The 18601-nt window shown below is 35.9% G+C and overlaps 2 protein-coding genes across 3 annotated transcripts in view; one reads left to right on the top strand and one right to left on the bottom strand.

Moving 5' to 3' along the window:
• The window catches only part of LOC127625863 (tudor domain-containing protein 3-like), a 636076-nt gene that overhangs the window by 205862 nt on the left and 411613 nt on the right, over positions 1-18601 (top strand). The gene's annotated exons all lie outside the window — the stretch shown is intronic.
• LOC127625858 (spectrin beta chain, non-erythrocytic 1-like) overlaps positions 1-18601 on the bottom strand; it is a 108285-nt gene that overhangs the window by 41327 nt on the left and 48357 nt on the right. For both annotated transcript variants that reach the window (XM_052101272.1, XM_052101274.1), the window contains one exon: positions 3539-3690. In XM_052101272.1, coding sequence (XP_051957232.1) covers positions 3539-3690 — 152 coding nt within the window. The remainder of the gene's footprint in view (positions 1-3538; positions 3691-18601) is intronic.

The following is an 18601-nucleotide window of genomic DNA, read 5'->3' as shown; positions in this document are numbered from 1 at the left end:
TTTTGTTCTATTTCACCAGCTAAAATAGTTCCAAAGGAAAGCTACAGCAGTGTTTTGTTACTGAATGATTCAGCGTTTTGAACGAATCTTTTGTATGAATGACTCACTAATTAAGACGGTCACTTGCCGCCACCTATTGGTGGTTTAGTTTAATGTTTAAGTATTTCATTTTTTTTATATTCAAACATTTATTTAAAACATCAATCTCATAACATTATTTATTGCAGTTGTAATTGCAGTGCACAGGACGTTATGTGCAGACCCATTTGATATTAGGACTGCTTTACTTCTAGGTTGGTTGTTTATGTTTTTATGTTATGGTCATACTGTGAAATAAATGTAATTTAGGGGGAAAAAAAACAAGGTTGTCCGTGTTTCTAAATTTGATTTGGGTGCATAGGATGGCCTGGATGGGTGTAGGTTACATTTAATTCAACATTAAATGTAACCGATTCCTTTTGTATTATAATGATGACAGTTTTAGCGATAGATCCTAATGCGTTTAGGCTACTGTTTTCTCCATTGCAAAATACTCTACATATTCCAAGAGATGACTTATTCATGATCAGGAATGCGTTTGTGATGAATCAATGTTTTGTTTGGACACTTGACTTTATACTGTATCTGTGAGAGCAAGTCTCGACAAAAACACTGGCCTAACTGTTCAAACACATCGACAAAAGCCCTGCTAGCATTAAATGTACTGTCTTCAAGATGAAATACGAGCGCTGATGAAAGGGAAATTACAGTCACACGCAAAGGAAATTTACAGCTGTGTTTCTATAAAAAAACAGTTGCAACAAGTTTTGTCTAAAGAGAGTGAATGAGTCTTTGTTAAATGGTTTGGGTAGCGTGTCACAGTTCACGGTCAAACTGATATCGATGGCAAGACGGGTTCAGAAATCCAGCAATCTTACGAGAGAATGGATGAACTGCTTGACAGGGTTGAAATTCAAGCTCAGCTACATTTTGACCACCGGCCAAACACAACGATGAGTTTCACTGTCTTTATCTAAGACAGTATTGTATCCTTCGTTTCAGGAAAAGCTAGAGGAACCACTAGCTATAGATTACAAAAAGCTCTAAATTTAGGATGTGACTCTGTTGAAAGCAGAGGCAGTTCAAGGCCGTGGTGAAGAATGCAGAGGATGTGTAAAAGGAAGGGTTTTTTTGTTGGCGCTGTGCTTGCCAGTGAAGAGTTATCTTATCAAGGGCCTTGGTAGATAGTGAAAGCATGTGTGAACACAAACAATGCGGTTACATGTGGCACCTTTTACACACACGTCAGCATTGTAATCCTGACAGAGTGATCATGAGCGAGTCCTCATATTTCAGCAATTTGTGGAAGGCTTATTAGAATGATCTAGTAAACATTTCTTAGAGAATTGTTGTTGTAATGTATTCATTTCCAACAGGCTTCAACAGTTACTTGGCAGTATACTTATCTTTGCCATGTTTTCCAATAAAAAACATTGGAATATCCTTAAAATAAGATACATTTACATTTATGCATTTGGCAGACGCTTTTATCCAAAGCAACTTACAGTTCACTTATTACAGGGACAATCCCCCTGAAGCAACCTGGAGTTAAGTGCCTTGCTCAAGGACACAATGGTGGCTGTGGGGATCGAAGCAGCAACCTTCTGATTAACAGCCCTTTGATTTAGCCACTACGCCACCACCACTCCATACATTTACCACTTAGATACATTTCCCTGAGAGGCATGAGATGCAGAAGATACTGAAATATTTTAAGCGTTTACATAAAAGTGTATTTTGTCTTGTTTCATTGTCTAAATTTAAGCCCTGTTTACATCAGGGACTGGAACGGGAGTAAACGGGGTCCAACATTGTTCCAGATTAGTCCACTTCAACCACATTTGCAGGTGGTCAAACTGGTCGAAAATACATGTAACCACATTGAGGTCACATTGTAAAAGCTGTAATGTTTTAAACTCGAATACGTTCCAACAGAAGCAAAGCACCGCCTACTCACCTGTCAATCAACCAATGCACTAACACTGCAGTAATCTGTAATCTAACAAACGTAATCTGCAGTTTACAGCTAAAAGAGAATAACTGACTGATTGGAAAATGCAATTAGATTTTTGCTAAATTACTAGAACTTTTTTTTTGCAGTATCGATTCAAACATAGTCTGTTAAAATACAGGCAAATGTGCGGTCAAGAATACAACCGTTTCTTGTGAATTCAACGTCTTATCTAAAGATGTTTTATCCAAGCACCCAAAACGGTTGTTTAAACACAAAGGTCGTGACCCGTTGACACAGAAGTTAGAGTTTAGCTATGGATCAATTCAGGAGGAAGAGACGTCTGGTGGTCTCGACTGAAGTCCTGGGAAATAAGAACCTGTGACTTACAGTTAATATTAACCTTATTAAAATACCTTATTTAATATGTTAAAATACTTTTAATAAATATCTGGGTGGATTTCTCTGAGAACATATCTAAGTCTTATTTCATCCCAAAATCAAAAGAGAAAAATGTTAAATTATATTTTTGCTTAAAAAAAAAAAATGAAGCCTATTTTTATTGTTATTAAGATTTTTTTTTTCAATATGACATTATTTTCATGAAAATTAAGCATATAAATAATAATGACTAAATACTTAAAAACATTTTATTTATTTTTCACATAATATTGAGAATTGACAATTTGTGGGAAAATGTCCTTGAAATGTCCTTTTGATTAATATTGTATAAGTTGATAGAAATAGGGAAAATTAAGATACTTTTTTATTAATATTGAGATATTTGTGCATAGTGAGGTTCATTTTCATAACAAATAAGCACATATCATGATGAATAAATACTTTAAATTATATCTATATATAATGAAAATTGTCCAAAAATATGCTTAAATGTGCAAAAACTCCACAAGAAAGAGACAAAATGTGTCCAAAATTCAAAATGTAAGATATCTTAATAAAGACTGGCTTTATTTTTCTTTATTGCAAAACATAAATTCTTATGTCTCTGTTTTCATTTTTTGGCAGGAACTATGACCTGGACATCATCTTGACAGGTTGTGTGAGATTCACCCATCTGAATGTTCCCATTTATTCTTTGTTTGCTTATTTAGTTTGAAGCACATGTTCCAGACGGTTTACATCTGGATAGGTGAGAACTGCAGCTGAGATAAGCAGCCATAAACATTGCACAGCAAAGACTTCGTTTTTGCGTGCCTATTTTCTCCAAACACTTCGAAAACTGACCCCACTTTTTTTCTGAACAGGAAAGAGGAGTTTTAAGTAATTCGATGACGCTCATGTGGATAATCGCCTGAGTGAAAGCTAAACCACCAGGCTAGTTATCCAAACGGGGCTGGTAACCAAACACGCTGCTAAAATAGCCATTTGGATGCACAACCGGTCATTAAATAAAGACAAAATAATAACACACCTCCAAATGGGGGAACAAACCACCCACAGCCAAATAAGAGCATTGTAATTTATGCAAATTCCAATGGCCCCGCCCCCTGATTCTGACATCATGACTCTGAGAGCATTCTAACTCACCAGCCTCTCCCCGGACAGCACCTCCAGCAGTTTGATCAGCATCCGTCCATCTCGCAGGTCCATGTACAGATCTGTGATCCGGCATGATACGCGTGCCAGGTGCGAGTTTACCCATTTGGTGAAGGTCTTCTTCTGTACGGCCTCTCGTTCATCTGCAGGAACACAAAGTGACATTTAATGCTCTGAATTTAACACATGATAGCTGGAACTTGTTTTACACTGTGTGTTACAGTCATTTTACCACATTATGCAAAGTGAATTCCCTTAACCACAGTAAAGTTACTATAATGCACACTTTTGAGGGGCATATGTATAAATCCAAATATATATATATAGTAAGAAATTCTGAATACATAGCTAAAATCTTGAACATAAAATAAAAAATTCTGAAAATATAGTTATAAATCCAAATATATGGTTGTAAATATAAAAAATATATATTTAAAAATCCAATTATGTTGTTTGAAATTCTGAATATATTGCAAATATCAATATATAGTTGTTAATCCAAAAATATAGCTATACATCTTGAATATAAAGTTATACATTTTAAACACATAGATTAAAATCAGAAAAGTTGGAAATCCAAATATAGTTATATAGAATATGTAGTTGTACATTAGAATATATAGTTAGAAATATTGAATATATAGTTGTACATTAGAATATATAGTTAGAAATATTGAATATATAGTTGTACATTAGAATATATAGTTAGAAATATTGAATATATAGTTAGAAATATTGAATATATAGTTGTACATTAGAATATATAGTTAGAAATATTGAATATATAGTTGTACATTAGAATATATAGTTAGAAATATTGAATATATATGTCTAGAAATATTGAATATATAGTTGTACATTAGAATATATAGTTAGAAATATTGAATATATAGTTGTACATTAGAATATATAGTTAGAAATATTGAATATATAGCTAGAAATATTGAATATATAGTTGTACATTAGAATATATAGTTAGAAATATTGAATATATAGTTGTACATTAGAATATATAGTTAGACATATTGAATATATAGTTAGAAATATTGAATATATAGTTGTACATTAGAATATATAGTTAGAAATATTGAATATATAGTTAGAAATATTGAATATATAGTTGTACATTAGAATATATAGTTAGAAATATTGAATATATAGTTGTACATTATAATATATAGTTGTACATTAGAATATATAGTTAGAAATATTTAATATATAGTTGTACATTAGAATATATAGTTAGAAATATTGAATATATAGTTAGAAATATTGAATATATAGTTGTACATTAGAATATATAGTTAGAAATATTGAATATATAGTTGTACATTATAATATATAGTTGTACATTAGAATATATAGTTAGAAATATTTAATATATAGTTGTACATTAGAATATATAGTTGTACATTAGAATATATAGTTAGAAATATTTAATATATAGTTGTACATTAGAATATATAGTTAGAAATATTGAATATATAGTTAGAAATATTGAATATATAGTTGTACATTAGAATATATAGTTAGAAATATTGAATATATAGTTGTACATTAGAATATATAGTTAGAAATATTGAATATATAGTTGTACATTAGAATATATAGTTAGAAATATTGAATATATAGTTGTACATTAGAATATATAGTTAGAAATATTGAATATATAGTTAGAAATATTGAATACATAGTTGTACATTAGAATATATAGTTAGAAATATTGAATATATAGTTGTACATTAGAATATATAGTTAGAAATATTGAATATATAGTTGTACATTAGAATATATAGTTAGAAATATTGAATATATAGTTGTACATTAGAATATATAGTTAGAAATATTGAATATATAGTTAGAAATAGTGAATATATAGTTGTACATTAGAATATATAGTTAGAAATATTGAATATATAGTTGTACATTAAAATATATAGTTAGAAATATTGAATATATAGCTGTACATTAGAATATATAGTTAGAAATATTGAATATATAGTTGTACATTAGAATATATAGTTAGAAATATTGAATATATAGTTGTACATTAGAATATATAGTTGTACATTAGAATATATAGTTAGAAATATTGAATATATAGTTAGAAATAGTGAATATATAGTTGTACATTAGAATATATAGTTAGAAATATTCAATATATAGTTGTACATTAGAATATATAGTTAGAAATATTGAATATATAGTTGTACATTAGAATATATAGTTACAAATATTGAATATATAGTTGTACATTAGAATATATAGTTAGAAATATTGAATATATAGTTAGAAATAGTGAATATATAGTTGTACATTAGAATATATAGTTAGAAATATTGAATATATAGTTGTACATTAGAATATATAGTTAGAAATATTGAATATATAGTTAGAAATATTGAATATATAGTTGTACATTAGAATATATAGTTAGAAATATTGAATATATAGTTGTACATTAGAATATATAGTTAGAAATATTGAATATATAGTTGTACATTAGAATATATAGTTAGAAATATTGAATATATAGTTAGAAATATTGAATATATAGTTGTACATTAGAATATATAGTTACAAATATTGAATATATAGTTGTACATTAGAATATATAGTTACAAATATTGAATATATAGTTAGAAATATTGAATATATAGTTGTACATTAGAATATATAGTTAGAAATATTGAATATATAGTTGTACATTAGATTATATAGTTAGAAATATTGAATATATAGTTGTACATTAGAATATATAGTTAGAAATATTGAATATATAGTTGTACATTAGAATATATAGTTAGAAATATTGAATATATAGTTAGAAATATTGAATATATAGTTGTACATTAGAATATATAGTTACAAATATTGAATATATAGTTGTACATTAGAATATATAGTTACAAATATTGAATATATAGTTAGAAATATTGAATATATAGTTGTACATTAGAATATATAGTTAGAAATATTGAATATATAGTTGTACATTAGATTATATAGTTAGAAATATTGAATATATAGTTGTACATTAGAATATATAGTTACAAATATTGAATATATAGTTGTACATTAGACTATATAGTTAGAAATATTGAATATATAGTTGAACATTAGAATATATAGTTACAAATATTGAATATATAGTTACAAATATTGAATATATAGTTACAAATATTGAATATATAGTTGTACATTAGACTATATAGTTAGAAATATTGAATATATAGTTGAACATTAGAATATATAGTTACAAATATTGAATATATAGTTGTACATTAGAATATATAGTTACAAATATTGAATATATAGTTGTACATTAGACTATATAGTTAGAAATATTGAATATATAGTTAGAAATCTGAAATGTATAAATGTAAATATAAATGTAAAGCGATAAAGTGTTAATCCTACTGACTAGCACTCACTTTCAAAAGTTTGTGAACGTTACATCACTTAATTAATATTCATGAGCAAAGCTGATGATCAAAAATATTTCTACTCCTCTAGTTTTATTTGCTATATTTAGACTGGTATGAACTAGATCTTCTAGGAAGTCCCTTTAAGAGAAGCCAGGTCACTCGGTGCCATGTTCATAACACCTCAGGGAATCTTGCGGGATGTTATAAGTACAAGTACCTATCTACTTGAATGGGAAAACACTGAAATCTGCACAATGGTTGGGCAAGTTTACAAGCAAATAACATTTCAAATCAGAAATAAATTCTGACAACAATGTCATAAATTGTTAATGATATTCAATGTTTGATTCTCCCATTTATAGTTTATGAGTGACTTGGATATTATTATTATAATATTGAAAATCAGGTCAATATTCAACATTTTGCCAAAAACAATCTTGGTTTCAAATAGTCCATGTGAGACAACATTTTCAACTGTGTTGCTAAAAGAGCCAAAACTTTTCTGTTGTTCCTGCCAAATGGTAAACCACTTTGTTTGCCACATTTCTGCCATTTTTAACCATTATCCCATAATCCATATGCTTGCAGACAATTCCCACCAATCAAACGCATCAAACAATGTACTGTGGACAAAGGGGCGACCGTCATGTTTATTTATGCAAGTCTACAGGCTCCACCCTTGGACAAGCGGTTCAAATGTTTGAACAGAGAGAATTTATTTATAATCCTCCCAATGTTCCTGTTATTGCATTCCATATCCTCACGCAGATGTAAGCAATGGATTGAATTGTTCTCCCGCATTCTCATCGAGACAACAGTGGTTCTCTTGGTTGACCCCTGAGTAGTTAAGACTCAGGATGACCGTGCCTTCTCCCAACCCGAGAGTCCGTCTGAGACGGGACTGTTAGTAAATTAGAGAGACAGACAGAAAATGAGTTTAGAGAGAATGGAGGGAGAGGTCATCGAGACCCAAAACAAAACAGAATCAACAAACAGAGGAAGAGCAGCATCTGCCACTGAGGGAGGCCAAAGGTCAAAGGGTCAAACGTATCCACAGCTCGGAACATAAACTGCACTCTGAAAAGGCATGTACTTAACCTAGTGCATTAAAGGATATTTCACCAAAATGTCTTTAATTCTGTCATCATTTCATGAAATTCTCCATAAAAGCGCTGTAAGCCATGAACCAAAACAACCAGCGCCGAGGTGAACCACTACATTACAAACATTGATATGAAGCAGAAAAGTATTTGAAATTGAACATAAACACAAAAGGCACAAAGGTACGTACGTACGTAATTATGATATCAAATTAAATTAAATTAAAAACGAGGCAGAAAAGTACTGTTTAAAGTTACTGATTATAAGTATAGAAACAATGTAGGGAAACAGACACGATTGCATCATTCATGGGAGTGGGCGGTCGCTGCAGAGCTCTTTTGTCGCACTTCATTTGCCGTTTACAAGGAATACAATTATTAAACACAATTTTTAAAAAGTTGAAATACCACAATGACTGATGGCTTCAACAGAAGCAATCAATTAAAGGGATAGTACACCCGAAAATGAAAATTCTCTAATGACTGACTCACCTTTAAGCCATCCCAGTTGTGTATATCTTTCCTTCAGCAGATCGGAAGTGAAGATTTTTATAAGCACATTTCAGCTCTATATGTCCATACAATGGAAGGGAATGGGTGCCAGCTGTTTGACGGTCCAAAAGTCATATTTAGGCAATATAAAAGTAATAATAATAATAATAATAATACATTTTATTTGTAATGCACTTTACACATGAAGGAACATATCTCAAAGTGCTACAAGTGCACAGGTAAAAAACAATAAAATAGATTAAAACACTTAATAACAAAATTAAGAACAATTGGTGACAACTAGAACAGGGTGTGTTTAAGAAAAAGCAGTTAAAAATAAGTGGGTCTTTAATTTATTTTTAAAAACCTCTGTAGACTGTGGCGCCCTCAGGTGATTAGGGAGAGCATTCCACATGCAGGCGCAACTACCTGGAAGGCCCTGTCTCCCATAGTACGGAGTTTGGATTTAGGAACCTGGAGTTTGTGGCTGTCAGAAGAGCGGAGATGTCGGGGTGGATTATGCAAAGTAATGAGTTCTTTGAGGTACACTGGTGCGCTACCGTAGACACACTGATAGGTCAGGAGACAGATCTTATAATCAATCCTGAGTCTAACAGGGAGCCAGTGAAGTTTTTGGAGGATGGGTGTGATGTGCTCAAATTTGGGAACCCCCATCAGGACCCTGGCAGCGCAGTTCTGAATGTACTGCAATCTTTGTATGCTCCTGCTAGGGATCCCAACAAGGAGTGAATTGCAGTAGTCAAGCCTGGAGGAGACAAAGGCATGCACCAGCATCTCTGCATCTGAAAAAGAGAGGGAGGGGCGGAGTTTGGAAATGTTCCGGAGATGAAAAATTGCAGTTTTACAGGTGTGTTGGATGTGAGCGTTAAATGATAGGTGGGCATCAAATCGTACCCCCAAGTTTGTTATAGAGGACGTCAAAGAAATATCATGGCCAGCAAATGAGTAGACTGTCAGGGGGAAGATCGGAGTTGGTGTGGGGTCCCAATGAGGAGACCTTCTGTTTTGGTGCTGTTTAACTGGAGGAAGTTATCTATCATCCATGCCCTTGTCTCCTCCAGGCAGGCATTTAGAGTGGAGAGTGAAGGTGTAGATGATGTGGGGTCCAGCTTGACATAGAGCTGAGTATCATCAGCATAGCAATGGAAGGCAACGCCATGCTTGCTGATGATGTGGCCCAATGGGAGCATATAAATGCAGAAGAGAGTAGGGCCGAGAACAGAGCCCTGGGGCACTCCACAAGTAACTGTGTAGGGCCTCGACCTGGCTCCCCAGGGCCACATACTCAACTCTATCAGTCAGGTAGGATCGAAACCATTGAAGTGCTGTATGTGAGATGCCAATGAAGTATTGCAGACGATGGAGTAAGATGGTATGGTCAACAGTGTCGAAGGCGGCTGTGAGGTCCAAGAGAATAAGGAGAGATGGAGAGCCCTGGTCAGCAGCCACAAGAAGATCATTTGTGACTCTGACCAGGGCTGACTCTACGCTGTGGCCGGAGCGGAAACCAGACTGAAATTTTTCATAGAGACTATGTGAATGAAGATGATTATGAATTTGAGTTGAAACAACTTTTTCAATAACTTTGGAGAGAAATGGAAGGTTGGAAATGGGCCCACATAAGTAACTCACATAACAGTTGGTCATTTAATGTTGTCTGAAGCAAATCAATAGGTTTGTATAAGAAACAAATCAATAATTAAAACGTTTTAACCTTAAATTGTTACTTCCGGCCAGTGGCGGGATGCTGTTTGAAATGACCTAACTCTCGCGTGATGTTCGTTCCTCTGTTGTAAACAAAGTGTGCACTTCCGACTTCTCACATGAACGCGCCATCACAGCTACGTGATACGTCGATACGTTTGAAACGTTTTTCAAAAGTTAGGAAAGTTTTAATTATCAATTTGTTTCTTACACAAACCTATTGATTTGCTTCTGACGACATTAAATGAGCGATTGGAGTCATGTGGATTACTTTTATGCTGCCTAAATATAACTTTTGGACGTTCAAACAGCCAGCAGCCTGATGGCAACCATTTAAATACATTGTATTCAGAGCTTAAATGTGCTTATAAAAATGTTCATTTCGGTTCTGTTGAAGAGGGACATACATATTTACATTTTGGGGTGAACTATTCCTTTAACAACCTCGGAGCTCATGTTAGGCCTGTCTTTAAATGTTAACTGGCCCACAGAAAACATCAATTCGACTTCCGGAGCCAGACTGTTGCACTGTGTATGACAGTGGTTTTACCCACAGTAATCTTTGTTATGTTGTAAAGGAACATATGTACGCACTCTACGCTTTATAGACAATGACAAACAAACATATGGAAGTAAACAGCATGTCCTGAACTGATGACGGATTTTCCAAAGCCAACACTGCAGCTATGAAAGCAAATTATACATCCAACCAGATTGTGGAGGCCTCATCTCTCATATGAACCTTCAATACACACTCTGATATCTAAACACACACACACACGCGCACAGAAAACGCTGACCTGTCGGCAGCTACATGCTCCAAATGTTCAATTAAAATGCCCTTTTCATTGCAGATAACATAAGCAAAAGTCACCATTTAAGCTCACTGCTGTCTAGGAGAACCAATGCTGATATTAAAGAGATTTAATTATTTTTTTTCCCTTTGTGAACCGAAACATCTGTCAGGTAGAAATGGAATCAAACTTTAACAAGAGCTTGTTGCAACATATTCTCCTCTCTGCTTCCAGGTCGTAACCGATTCGCCTTTACAAGTTTTGAAGTGAAGTCTCACAGAACTATGGCTTCATTGTGAGCCGATAACATCGCAACCAATGCCACCAAACGCTACATATTAGCCGGGCTTGCGCATACTCCCAGAGGACTGTGGGTAGGGCAAACAATGGCGGCAGTGTTCCTACTCTCAACCCCGGCAAAAACCGCGGGGAATACTGCAGGAATGCGGTAGCATCTGGACTTAACGTTGGGTAAACACGTCCAGTGTACCCATTCTCAGGCTCTAGCACCACAACTCACCGCTAACACTAGGCAGAATGGACGAGTTATGAACGCACCAAACGCAGTTAAAATCTGTCTCAGCTAAAATCGCATCTAAAAGGCGCCAGTTTGTTTATGAGGTAAGTAAAGGAATAGTACACCCAAAAATGAAAATTCTGCCATAATTTACTCAATCTAATGCCATTTCAATTCTGTATGACACAAAGAAATTTGGAAGAATGCACTGGCCACTCTTTTCCATACTCCATGTTATAAATGGGGACAGGAGCTTTAAAGCTTCAAAAAGTATGAAAAGCCCCATAAAAGTATCATAAAAGTAGTTCATAAGACTTGTGTGCTTAAAAATGACCAACATTTAAGTCATCATTCACTGATAATATTCCCATCTCAATGCACAAAGGAGACATTATTAAAGGGGTCATGGCATGAGGAATCAAATTATCCTTGATCTATTGATTTATAAGAGGTCACTGACCTAAAAAAAAAAACATACAGTATTTTTCAGAACTCAAAACTTACTTTTCACCACAAATGAGAATTTGTTGAAACCAAGCTGCCTTGTTCTCTACTTTCTCCACATTGTGATGTCACATTGTGGTAGACATTTACATCGGACCGCCTCCACTACAACACATCAACATCTATTTTACCTTGAATCACTTCCGTAGTGAGCAGTGAGGTCAAGTCAAGATAAGAGCCAATCATAACAGTGGGCGTGTACTGTCAATTTTTAAAAGAGAAGGAGCACCAAAACAGTGTGTTTGTGACAGAGGGTCAGAATGAGGGTGGAAATGTATTGTTTTACAAATATTTATTGTTTTTGTGCAAAAAACCTTACTGATGTTACAAGTGAACCTTAAGGAACATTTTAAAATAATAAAACAAAGGCATGTCAATTATCTTCTGGGGGCCTGGGTAGCTCAAGACGCTGACTATCACACCTGGAGTGGCGAGTTTGAATCCAGGTCATGCTGAGCGACTCCAGCCAGGTCTCCTAAGCAACCAAATAAGCCCGGTTGCTAGGGAGGGTAGAGTCACATGGGGTAACCTCCTCGTGGTTGCTATAATGTGGTTCTCGCTCTAGGTGGGGCGCATGGTGAGTTGTGCGTGGATACTGTGGAGAGTAGTACGAAGCCTCCACATGCGCTACGTCTCCGCGGTAACGCGCTCAACAATAGCGTGGATTGACGGTCTCAGACGTGGAGGCAACTGAGATTCCTCCTCCGCCACCCGGATTGAGGCGGGTCACTACGCCACCACGAGGACCTAGAGCTCATTGGGAATTGGGCTTACCAAATTGGGGAGAAAAGAGGCCAAAATTCCCCCAAATGAATGACATGTGGAATTAAGGGTGAATTTACAGGCCTTTGGTCAGAACAGGCTGTTTGGATAAATCAATACTTGAGTCTGGATTTGTGGTCAGGTCAGGGGGTCACTCTGATAAGGGGGGCTTGAGTAGTGTCAATGTCGTAATTGTGACAGAAATCACGCTCTTGTTTATACGCTTCTAAAAATCAGCTCAAGCCAGAAAGGAAGCTCAGATAGCTCAGAGACTGTTGATTTATTGCCATTTCCTGTATCCTCAAAATCTTTGTTTTCTGACTGCAAAACAAACCACACCCTTCCCTCGCAACAAGAGATAATATTGTCCATATGCTCACAAAAAAATATATATATCTACGAACAAAAAAAACTACTTGGCTGTGTAAATGTATACCAAATTTTGGAATGAAACTTTCAGAAAATGCCTGTCTGCATTATCTCTCAGTGAAAACATACAATAATCATCGTGGGCGAATTCCAAAAGGCATTTTTGAGCATTGTGAGAGGGGGAGACTACTCATATGGTCTGGACCCCTTCACGAAGCACACTTTTACAAAAAGTCAAAGGGTAAATATGATGATTACTTCGAGGAATAATTTTGCCATTTATGATCATTTTTATGGTCACGCTTTGCATTAGGTGTCTTTAACTAATATGTACTAACATTAAAATACATACATGGATTTATTGTGTAACTACATGTTGTTTTAAGATTCATTACAGAATTGTTAAAAGAATCACATTTGCTGTTACTGAGACCGAGGCTTGGGTAGGTTTAGACGTAGAGGTTAGGGTTAGGTTCAGGGTTTAGGGTAAGGGTTGGAGTAGGGTTAGGTTTAGAATTAGGGGTAAGGTTAAGAGAGTATCTACAGATGTTATGAAATGCAGGTACTTAAGTACAATGAAACAACATAATAGGTTCATTGTATCAAATTGACAAGTACATAGTAGTTAAAGATACATAATATACACAGTTTTTTCAAGTGAAAAAATGCTCACTTTCAAATGGATTTCGCACCTTATGAGTCTTTATGCAAGACAGGAAAGGGAAGTCTCCTGTCGGGTCAGCCCAACCCTGAACTAAAAAAATATCACATGCATCGTATGTGCTACTCATGAGTGCATGTCGCTGAATTTGAAGACTAATAAATGGAAAAAGACCAGACCACAAGATTCTTCACATCACTTAAGATTTCTACACCTCCAAAAATGTATGCTGGCTGTGGGATTCAAAGTTGCACAACATGGATGAAAGATTTCAATACAGAAATATGAGAGGGCCAAGTCTTTGAGGGTCACAGATAAGTGTGATCAGCATTTCAAATGAAATATTTTCTTCACTGAAGAAATTGTCAAAGATGTCCACTCGAGATTGGACCGAACTAACAAAAACGAGAAAGAGAAATCTGCCTTGGAGCGACTAAGAAAGGTAGTCCAGAGGTGGCTTCCTTTTCCTCTCTCTTGGATTTATCTGCATCCTGTGGCGTGAGCGTCAGCAGAATGGAATTCCTAAGACTTCCTTTGTGGTGCGGAGTGGACAGGTCGCTGGGATCAAAGTACCATGTTTAGCTGTCACCTCAGCACACAGATCGAAAACTCCCCCTCCCCCAACACGTTCTACTTAAAACCACAACACAAAAAGTATATGGGTACACATGAGTATTTGAACTACGAGAAACAAAAATAAAGACATGAATTTTAAAACACTTTAGGGCCGTTCAAGCATTTTTGTGTTCGCTGATGAGAAACATGTGCAACGTAACACTGGCAACTTTTCGGTTGACATAAAACAGCATATTTAACCTACATGATGTGACATATTTCTGAGTGAAAACTAGGGATGCATCGATATGAAACCAATGGCACAACATTAATGGCCGATACCTATATTTTGTCAGTTACCTTATTTTGACATCAGATCACTGCTTTGCTCAGGACTTATGTTGAAAAATGAACAAAGAGCTGAGGGGCCTGGGTAGCTCAGCAAGTAAAGACACTGACTACCACACCTGGAGTCTCAAGTTCGAATCCATGGTGTGCTGAGTGACTTCAGTCAGGCATCAAACAATTGGCCCGGTTGCTAGGGTGGGTAGAGTCACATTGGGGTAACCTCCTCGTGGTCACTCTAATGTAGTACTCACTCTCGGTGGGGCACGTGATGAGATGTGCGTGGATGCCATGGAGAATAGCGCGAAGCCTCCGCACATGCTAGGTCTCAACAAGCCACACGATAAGATGCATGGATTGACCTCTTAAGGTTTATTGTGGTGTATTGGATAATGGAAAATGCCATCCAGACCGCTAGAGGGCGCCGCTTGCTTACACAATGCTGAATGAAGGACTGACTGAAGAGCTGATTGCTGTGTATTTTTAAACAGCATTTCAAGCTTTCGTAATTGTGCAAGAATTTCAATCTATGTATCAGAAGTTTGCTGGTTTCAAAGCGTTTTGGATGGTTTTACCTCATCATGTATAGGTTACTGCAACTTTCAAAACTGTCACGTCTTTAAAGAAGGTTTTTCCTCAATGTAAAAACGAGAATGCTTATAAATTACATTTTACAAGTGCCAACCCTTCTACATTCTGCTGCTATCATTATTTCTGGATTGTACATTTTAATTCTTTAGTTTTTACAAAGTGTGTTGATAATTAATTATAAAGAGACCATTGGTTTTTCATTTCAGTGTTTTCATGCTTAAAACATTTTGCAGATGGTTTAATTTGGTCAATAATTGGCCGATAAATATTGGTGGCCAATACATCGGTGCATTCCCTAGTGAAAACAAAAACATTCCGTGGGAAATAATGTAGGGCGGGGCCCGATTTTGTCCTATAGGATTTGACTGGATCGAGAATAGTGACCTGAGATATTATTGGTTCATCTATTTTTCCTCGCCCACGTGGCCTTGACAACATTAGTCGAAAATAAATACATTTGAAAGGTGGAGAACGTTTTTAATTCACTAAAACATACCGGCTGATAAGAGTAATTTGTTCAGGATGTAGCGCTGTATGTTTCACGCTGTGGGTTTAAAAGCACCGTCTCATTAGAGTTCATTTATTATGAAATTGGACTAAGCTGATCATGCTGTAGATTCAATAGTGGTGTTGTAGTGCTGCTGATCCATAGCGCAAGAAACTTTGTCTGAGTATTTTAGTACGATGTCCTGTCCGCATCGGCAGAACAATACACTTTCAAGAACAGTTAATGTTACGTAAAGAAAACGTTTTTTTTTTTTTAAATGTAACTGGTTCAGAATAACAACAGGTTCTCACATCCAAAACCTATGAATCACACACAAAACACATTTATCATGTATAGGTAATAAATAGGGTACATTTTTATTTCATTGTCGTAAAAAAATATGCATATGCAAGTGAACGCATTTGTACACTCACAGAGACATGATTGTACAGCTCATGGAAACAAACAGAGCAGGAGAAAGCTGATGCATGTTTCTCATGCCACATTTTTAGTGATGACATTCCAGTTGTGGCAACCGGGAAAACTCACAGTTCCTCCAGTGTTACTGAAAGACAATGATACATCGCCAGGAACATTCTGTCTTAATGAGGGAAACGCATTACAGATTTAAAGTATGTAATGCCATTGTGCAAAAAACAGCCTAAACAAGCCTAAGATGGTTTGCTGTCTTAGAAAGTCTCCCGGCCTGGTCAGGCTGGTCTGTTAGCTGGTTTTAGGGAAGTTTGAGGCATTTTTCAGCTAGCCAACTAGACCAGGCTTCGTGAGAGACCAGCTTAAACCAGTTAAGCCCAAAAACCCAGATTAACCCAGTTGTGGTCAAACCTTTTCTATCACATAATGAATGCTATTCAGTAAATGATAGATAAACTATGCAGTTTTTTGTTAAAACATGGTATATACCGCAGAAATGGTCAAACAAACATAGAAGTTTGGACAGAAGAGATACGAGTTTGCATTTGGGTTAGGATGCTCCCTTAGAGGGCATACAGCTAGGGAAGCTCACTAGGTTTTGGGACAGATTCCTATAGATAAGGAATAAAATTGGCTGACCTTACTATATTTTTAAGACAGAACGAGGTGCCTACTTGGCATATGTACATTTTCAAACTAACTGTAATTGCACTGTTGTTTTCAGGTTCACTGATTTAAACCACACCCTTAGTTTCAGAAGGAGATAAACACAATGTGAGCGACCTTGCATCACACTTCAGATGTTCTACGTGATCCACCAAAAAAGAGAAACGCTTAAAAGAAATTTGCATTTTATGCAGAACTTACTGCTTTTTTGTTTTTGCTTTAAAGAGTAAGACAGTTTCACAGCAACAGTATTCACTTTTAAAAGATAAGGCTTTTCAATGGCTCTTTAGGGGATCTTATGTTTGGCTGTTTAGGGTTCATGAGTTTCTATATAGATGTGAATAAATGATGACAGCATTTTTATATTTGTATGAACTATAGCGTTTAGCTCATTGATACTGGGTGGATGTCTCATCTATCTTTAAAACACAGCTTTTATTGAGTTGCCATGTCAACGTTTTCCTTCATTGCTTCAGAATCAACTTCCTCTTATGTTTCTGTTGCTCACCAGGGGAGTTGCAGAAGGTGGTGACAGTTACAGCCCTGTTGAGTTGTTAACATCACAAGACCAGCTAAAGCACAAAGTATACTTCGGTTAGATGCAGAGGTGTACATTCAGGGGGATGGGGGTGGTAATTATGGGGGTAAACCCCCCCCCCCCAACAATCCAAACAAGCAACTACAAAATACTCCCAAAATTCATACCATAATTAGTGGAAACATGGGTAAATGCTTCATGCTGCAACCCCACCAATGTTCAGGCCAAATCTACACTCCTGGTCAGACATCTACATACAGGACACATTACGTAAATTTCATTATCAGCAAAGTGCTCAAGCACTGAGCGTGTGCGGACCAATTTTTGTAACTGAGCATCCTATGAATGTGAAGTATGCGCATGCGTCTAGAATTATTTGCATCAATTAGTTGGTCCACAAGGTGGAAACACTCACCACAGAGTCATTGCTGTCACGAAGATGTGCTAGAAGATTATGTATTTGCCCCTAAACAACAGGAGGCAATTGAGAAAACAACAACAGTGGATGTGCATGTCAAGAGTGCATGTGCGAGAAGGTCAGGCGATACATCGTGCATTTGTATAAATGCAGCCTGAAGTTATACAAATGGAGTTTATGGATCTAAACTAATTAAGAGAAATAGTCCAGTCTTGCATAGCAGTCGTTGCATGCACAAACCCAACCAGCTTGTGTATGCACGCAGTCAAATTAAGTACACCATACGCAGACACTAAGCGTTCATGTCAAATCGAAATATACTTCGGGCTTAAAGGTCCAACCCGGGAGTAAATCCTCAACACTTAATTGAGTTAATCAAATTAGTTTAGCGTCCAACAACTCACATCCTCACCCTGACCCAACCTTCCCGGGCCCATTCAGAACCTTCAACATCTCACTCGGTCTCTTTCAGCAGCCATGTCCTTGCCAACAGTGGAACAGAAGGTCACTGAGAATACCAGACTGAGAGACAGAATGAGAGACTTCCTTGGCAGGAAGATGCACAGAGGACAAAGGATCTGCTTCAGCACGCAACCCGTGAGCTCCTGCAAGCTTTCCCTCACAGCAAAATAGCTCTATAGTGTCATCAAGACTCCGAGTCCAGTTATGT

Source organism: Xyrauchen texanus, chromosome 32 (assembly GCF_025860055.1).
Source record: "Xyrauchen texanus isolate HMW12.3.18 chromosome 32, RBS_HiC_50CHRs, whole genome shotgun sequence".
Lineage (NCBI taxonomy): Eukaryota > Metazoa > Chordata > Actinopteri > Cypriniformes > Catostomidae > Xyrauchen > Xyrauchen texanus.
The sequence above is the reverse complement of the archived record's forward strand: the minus strand, read 5'-3'. Positions and strand labels throughout refer to the sequence as shown.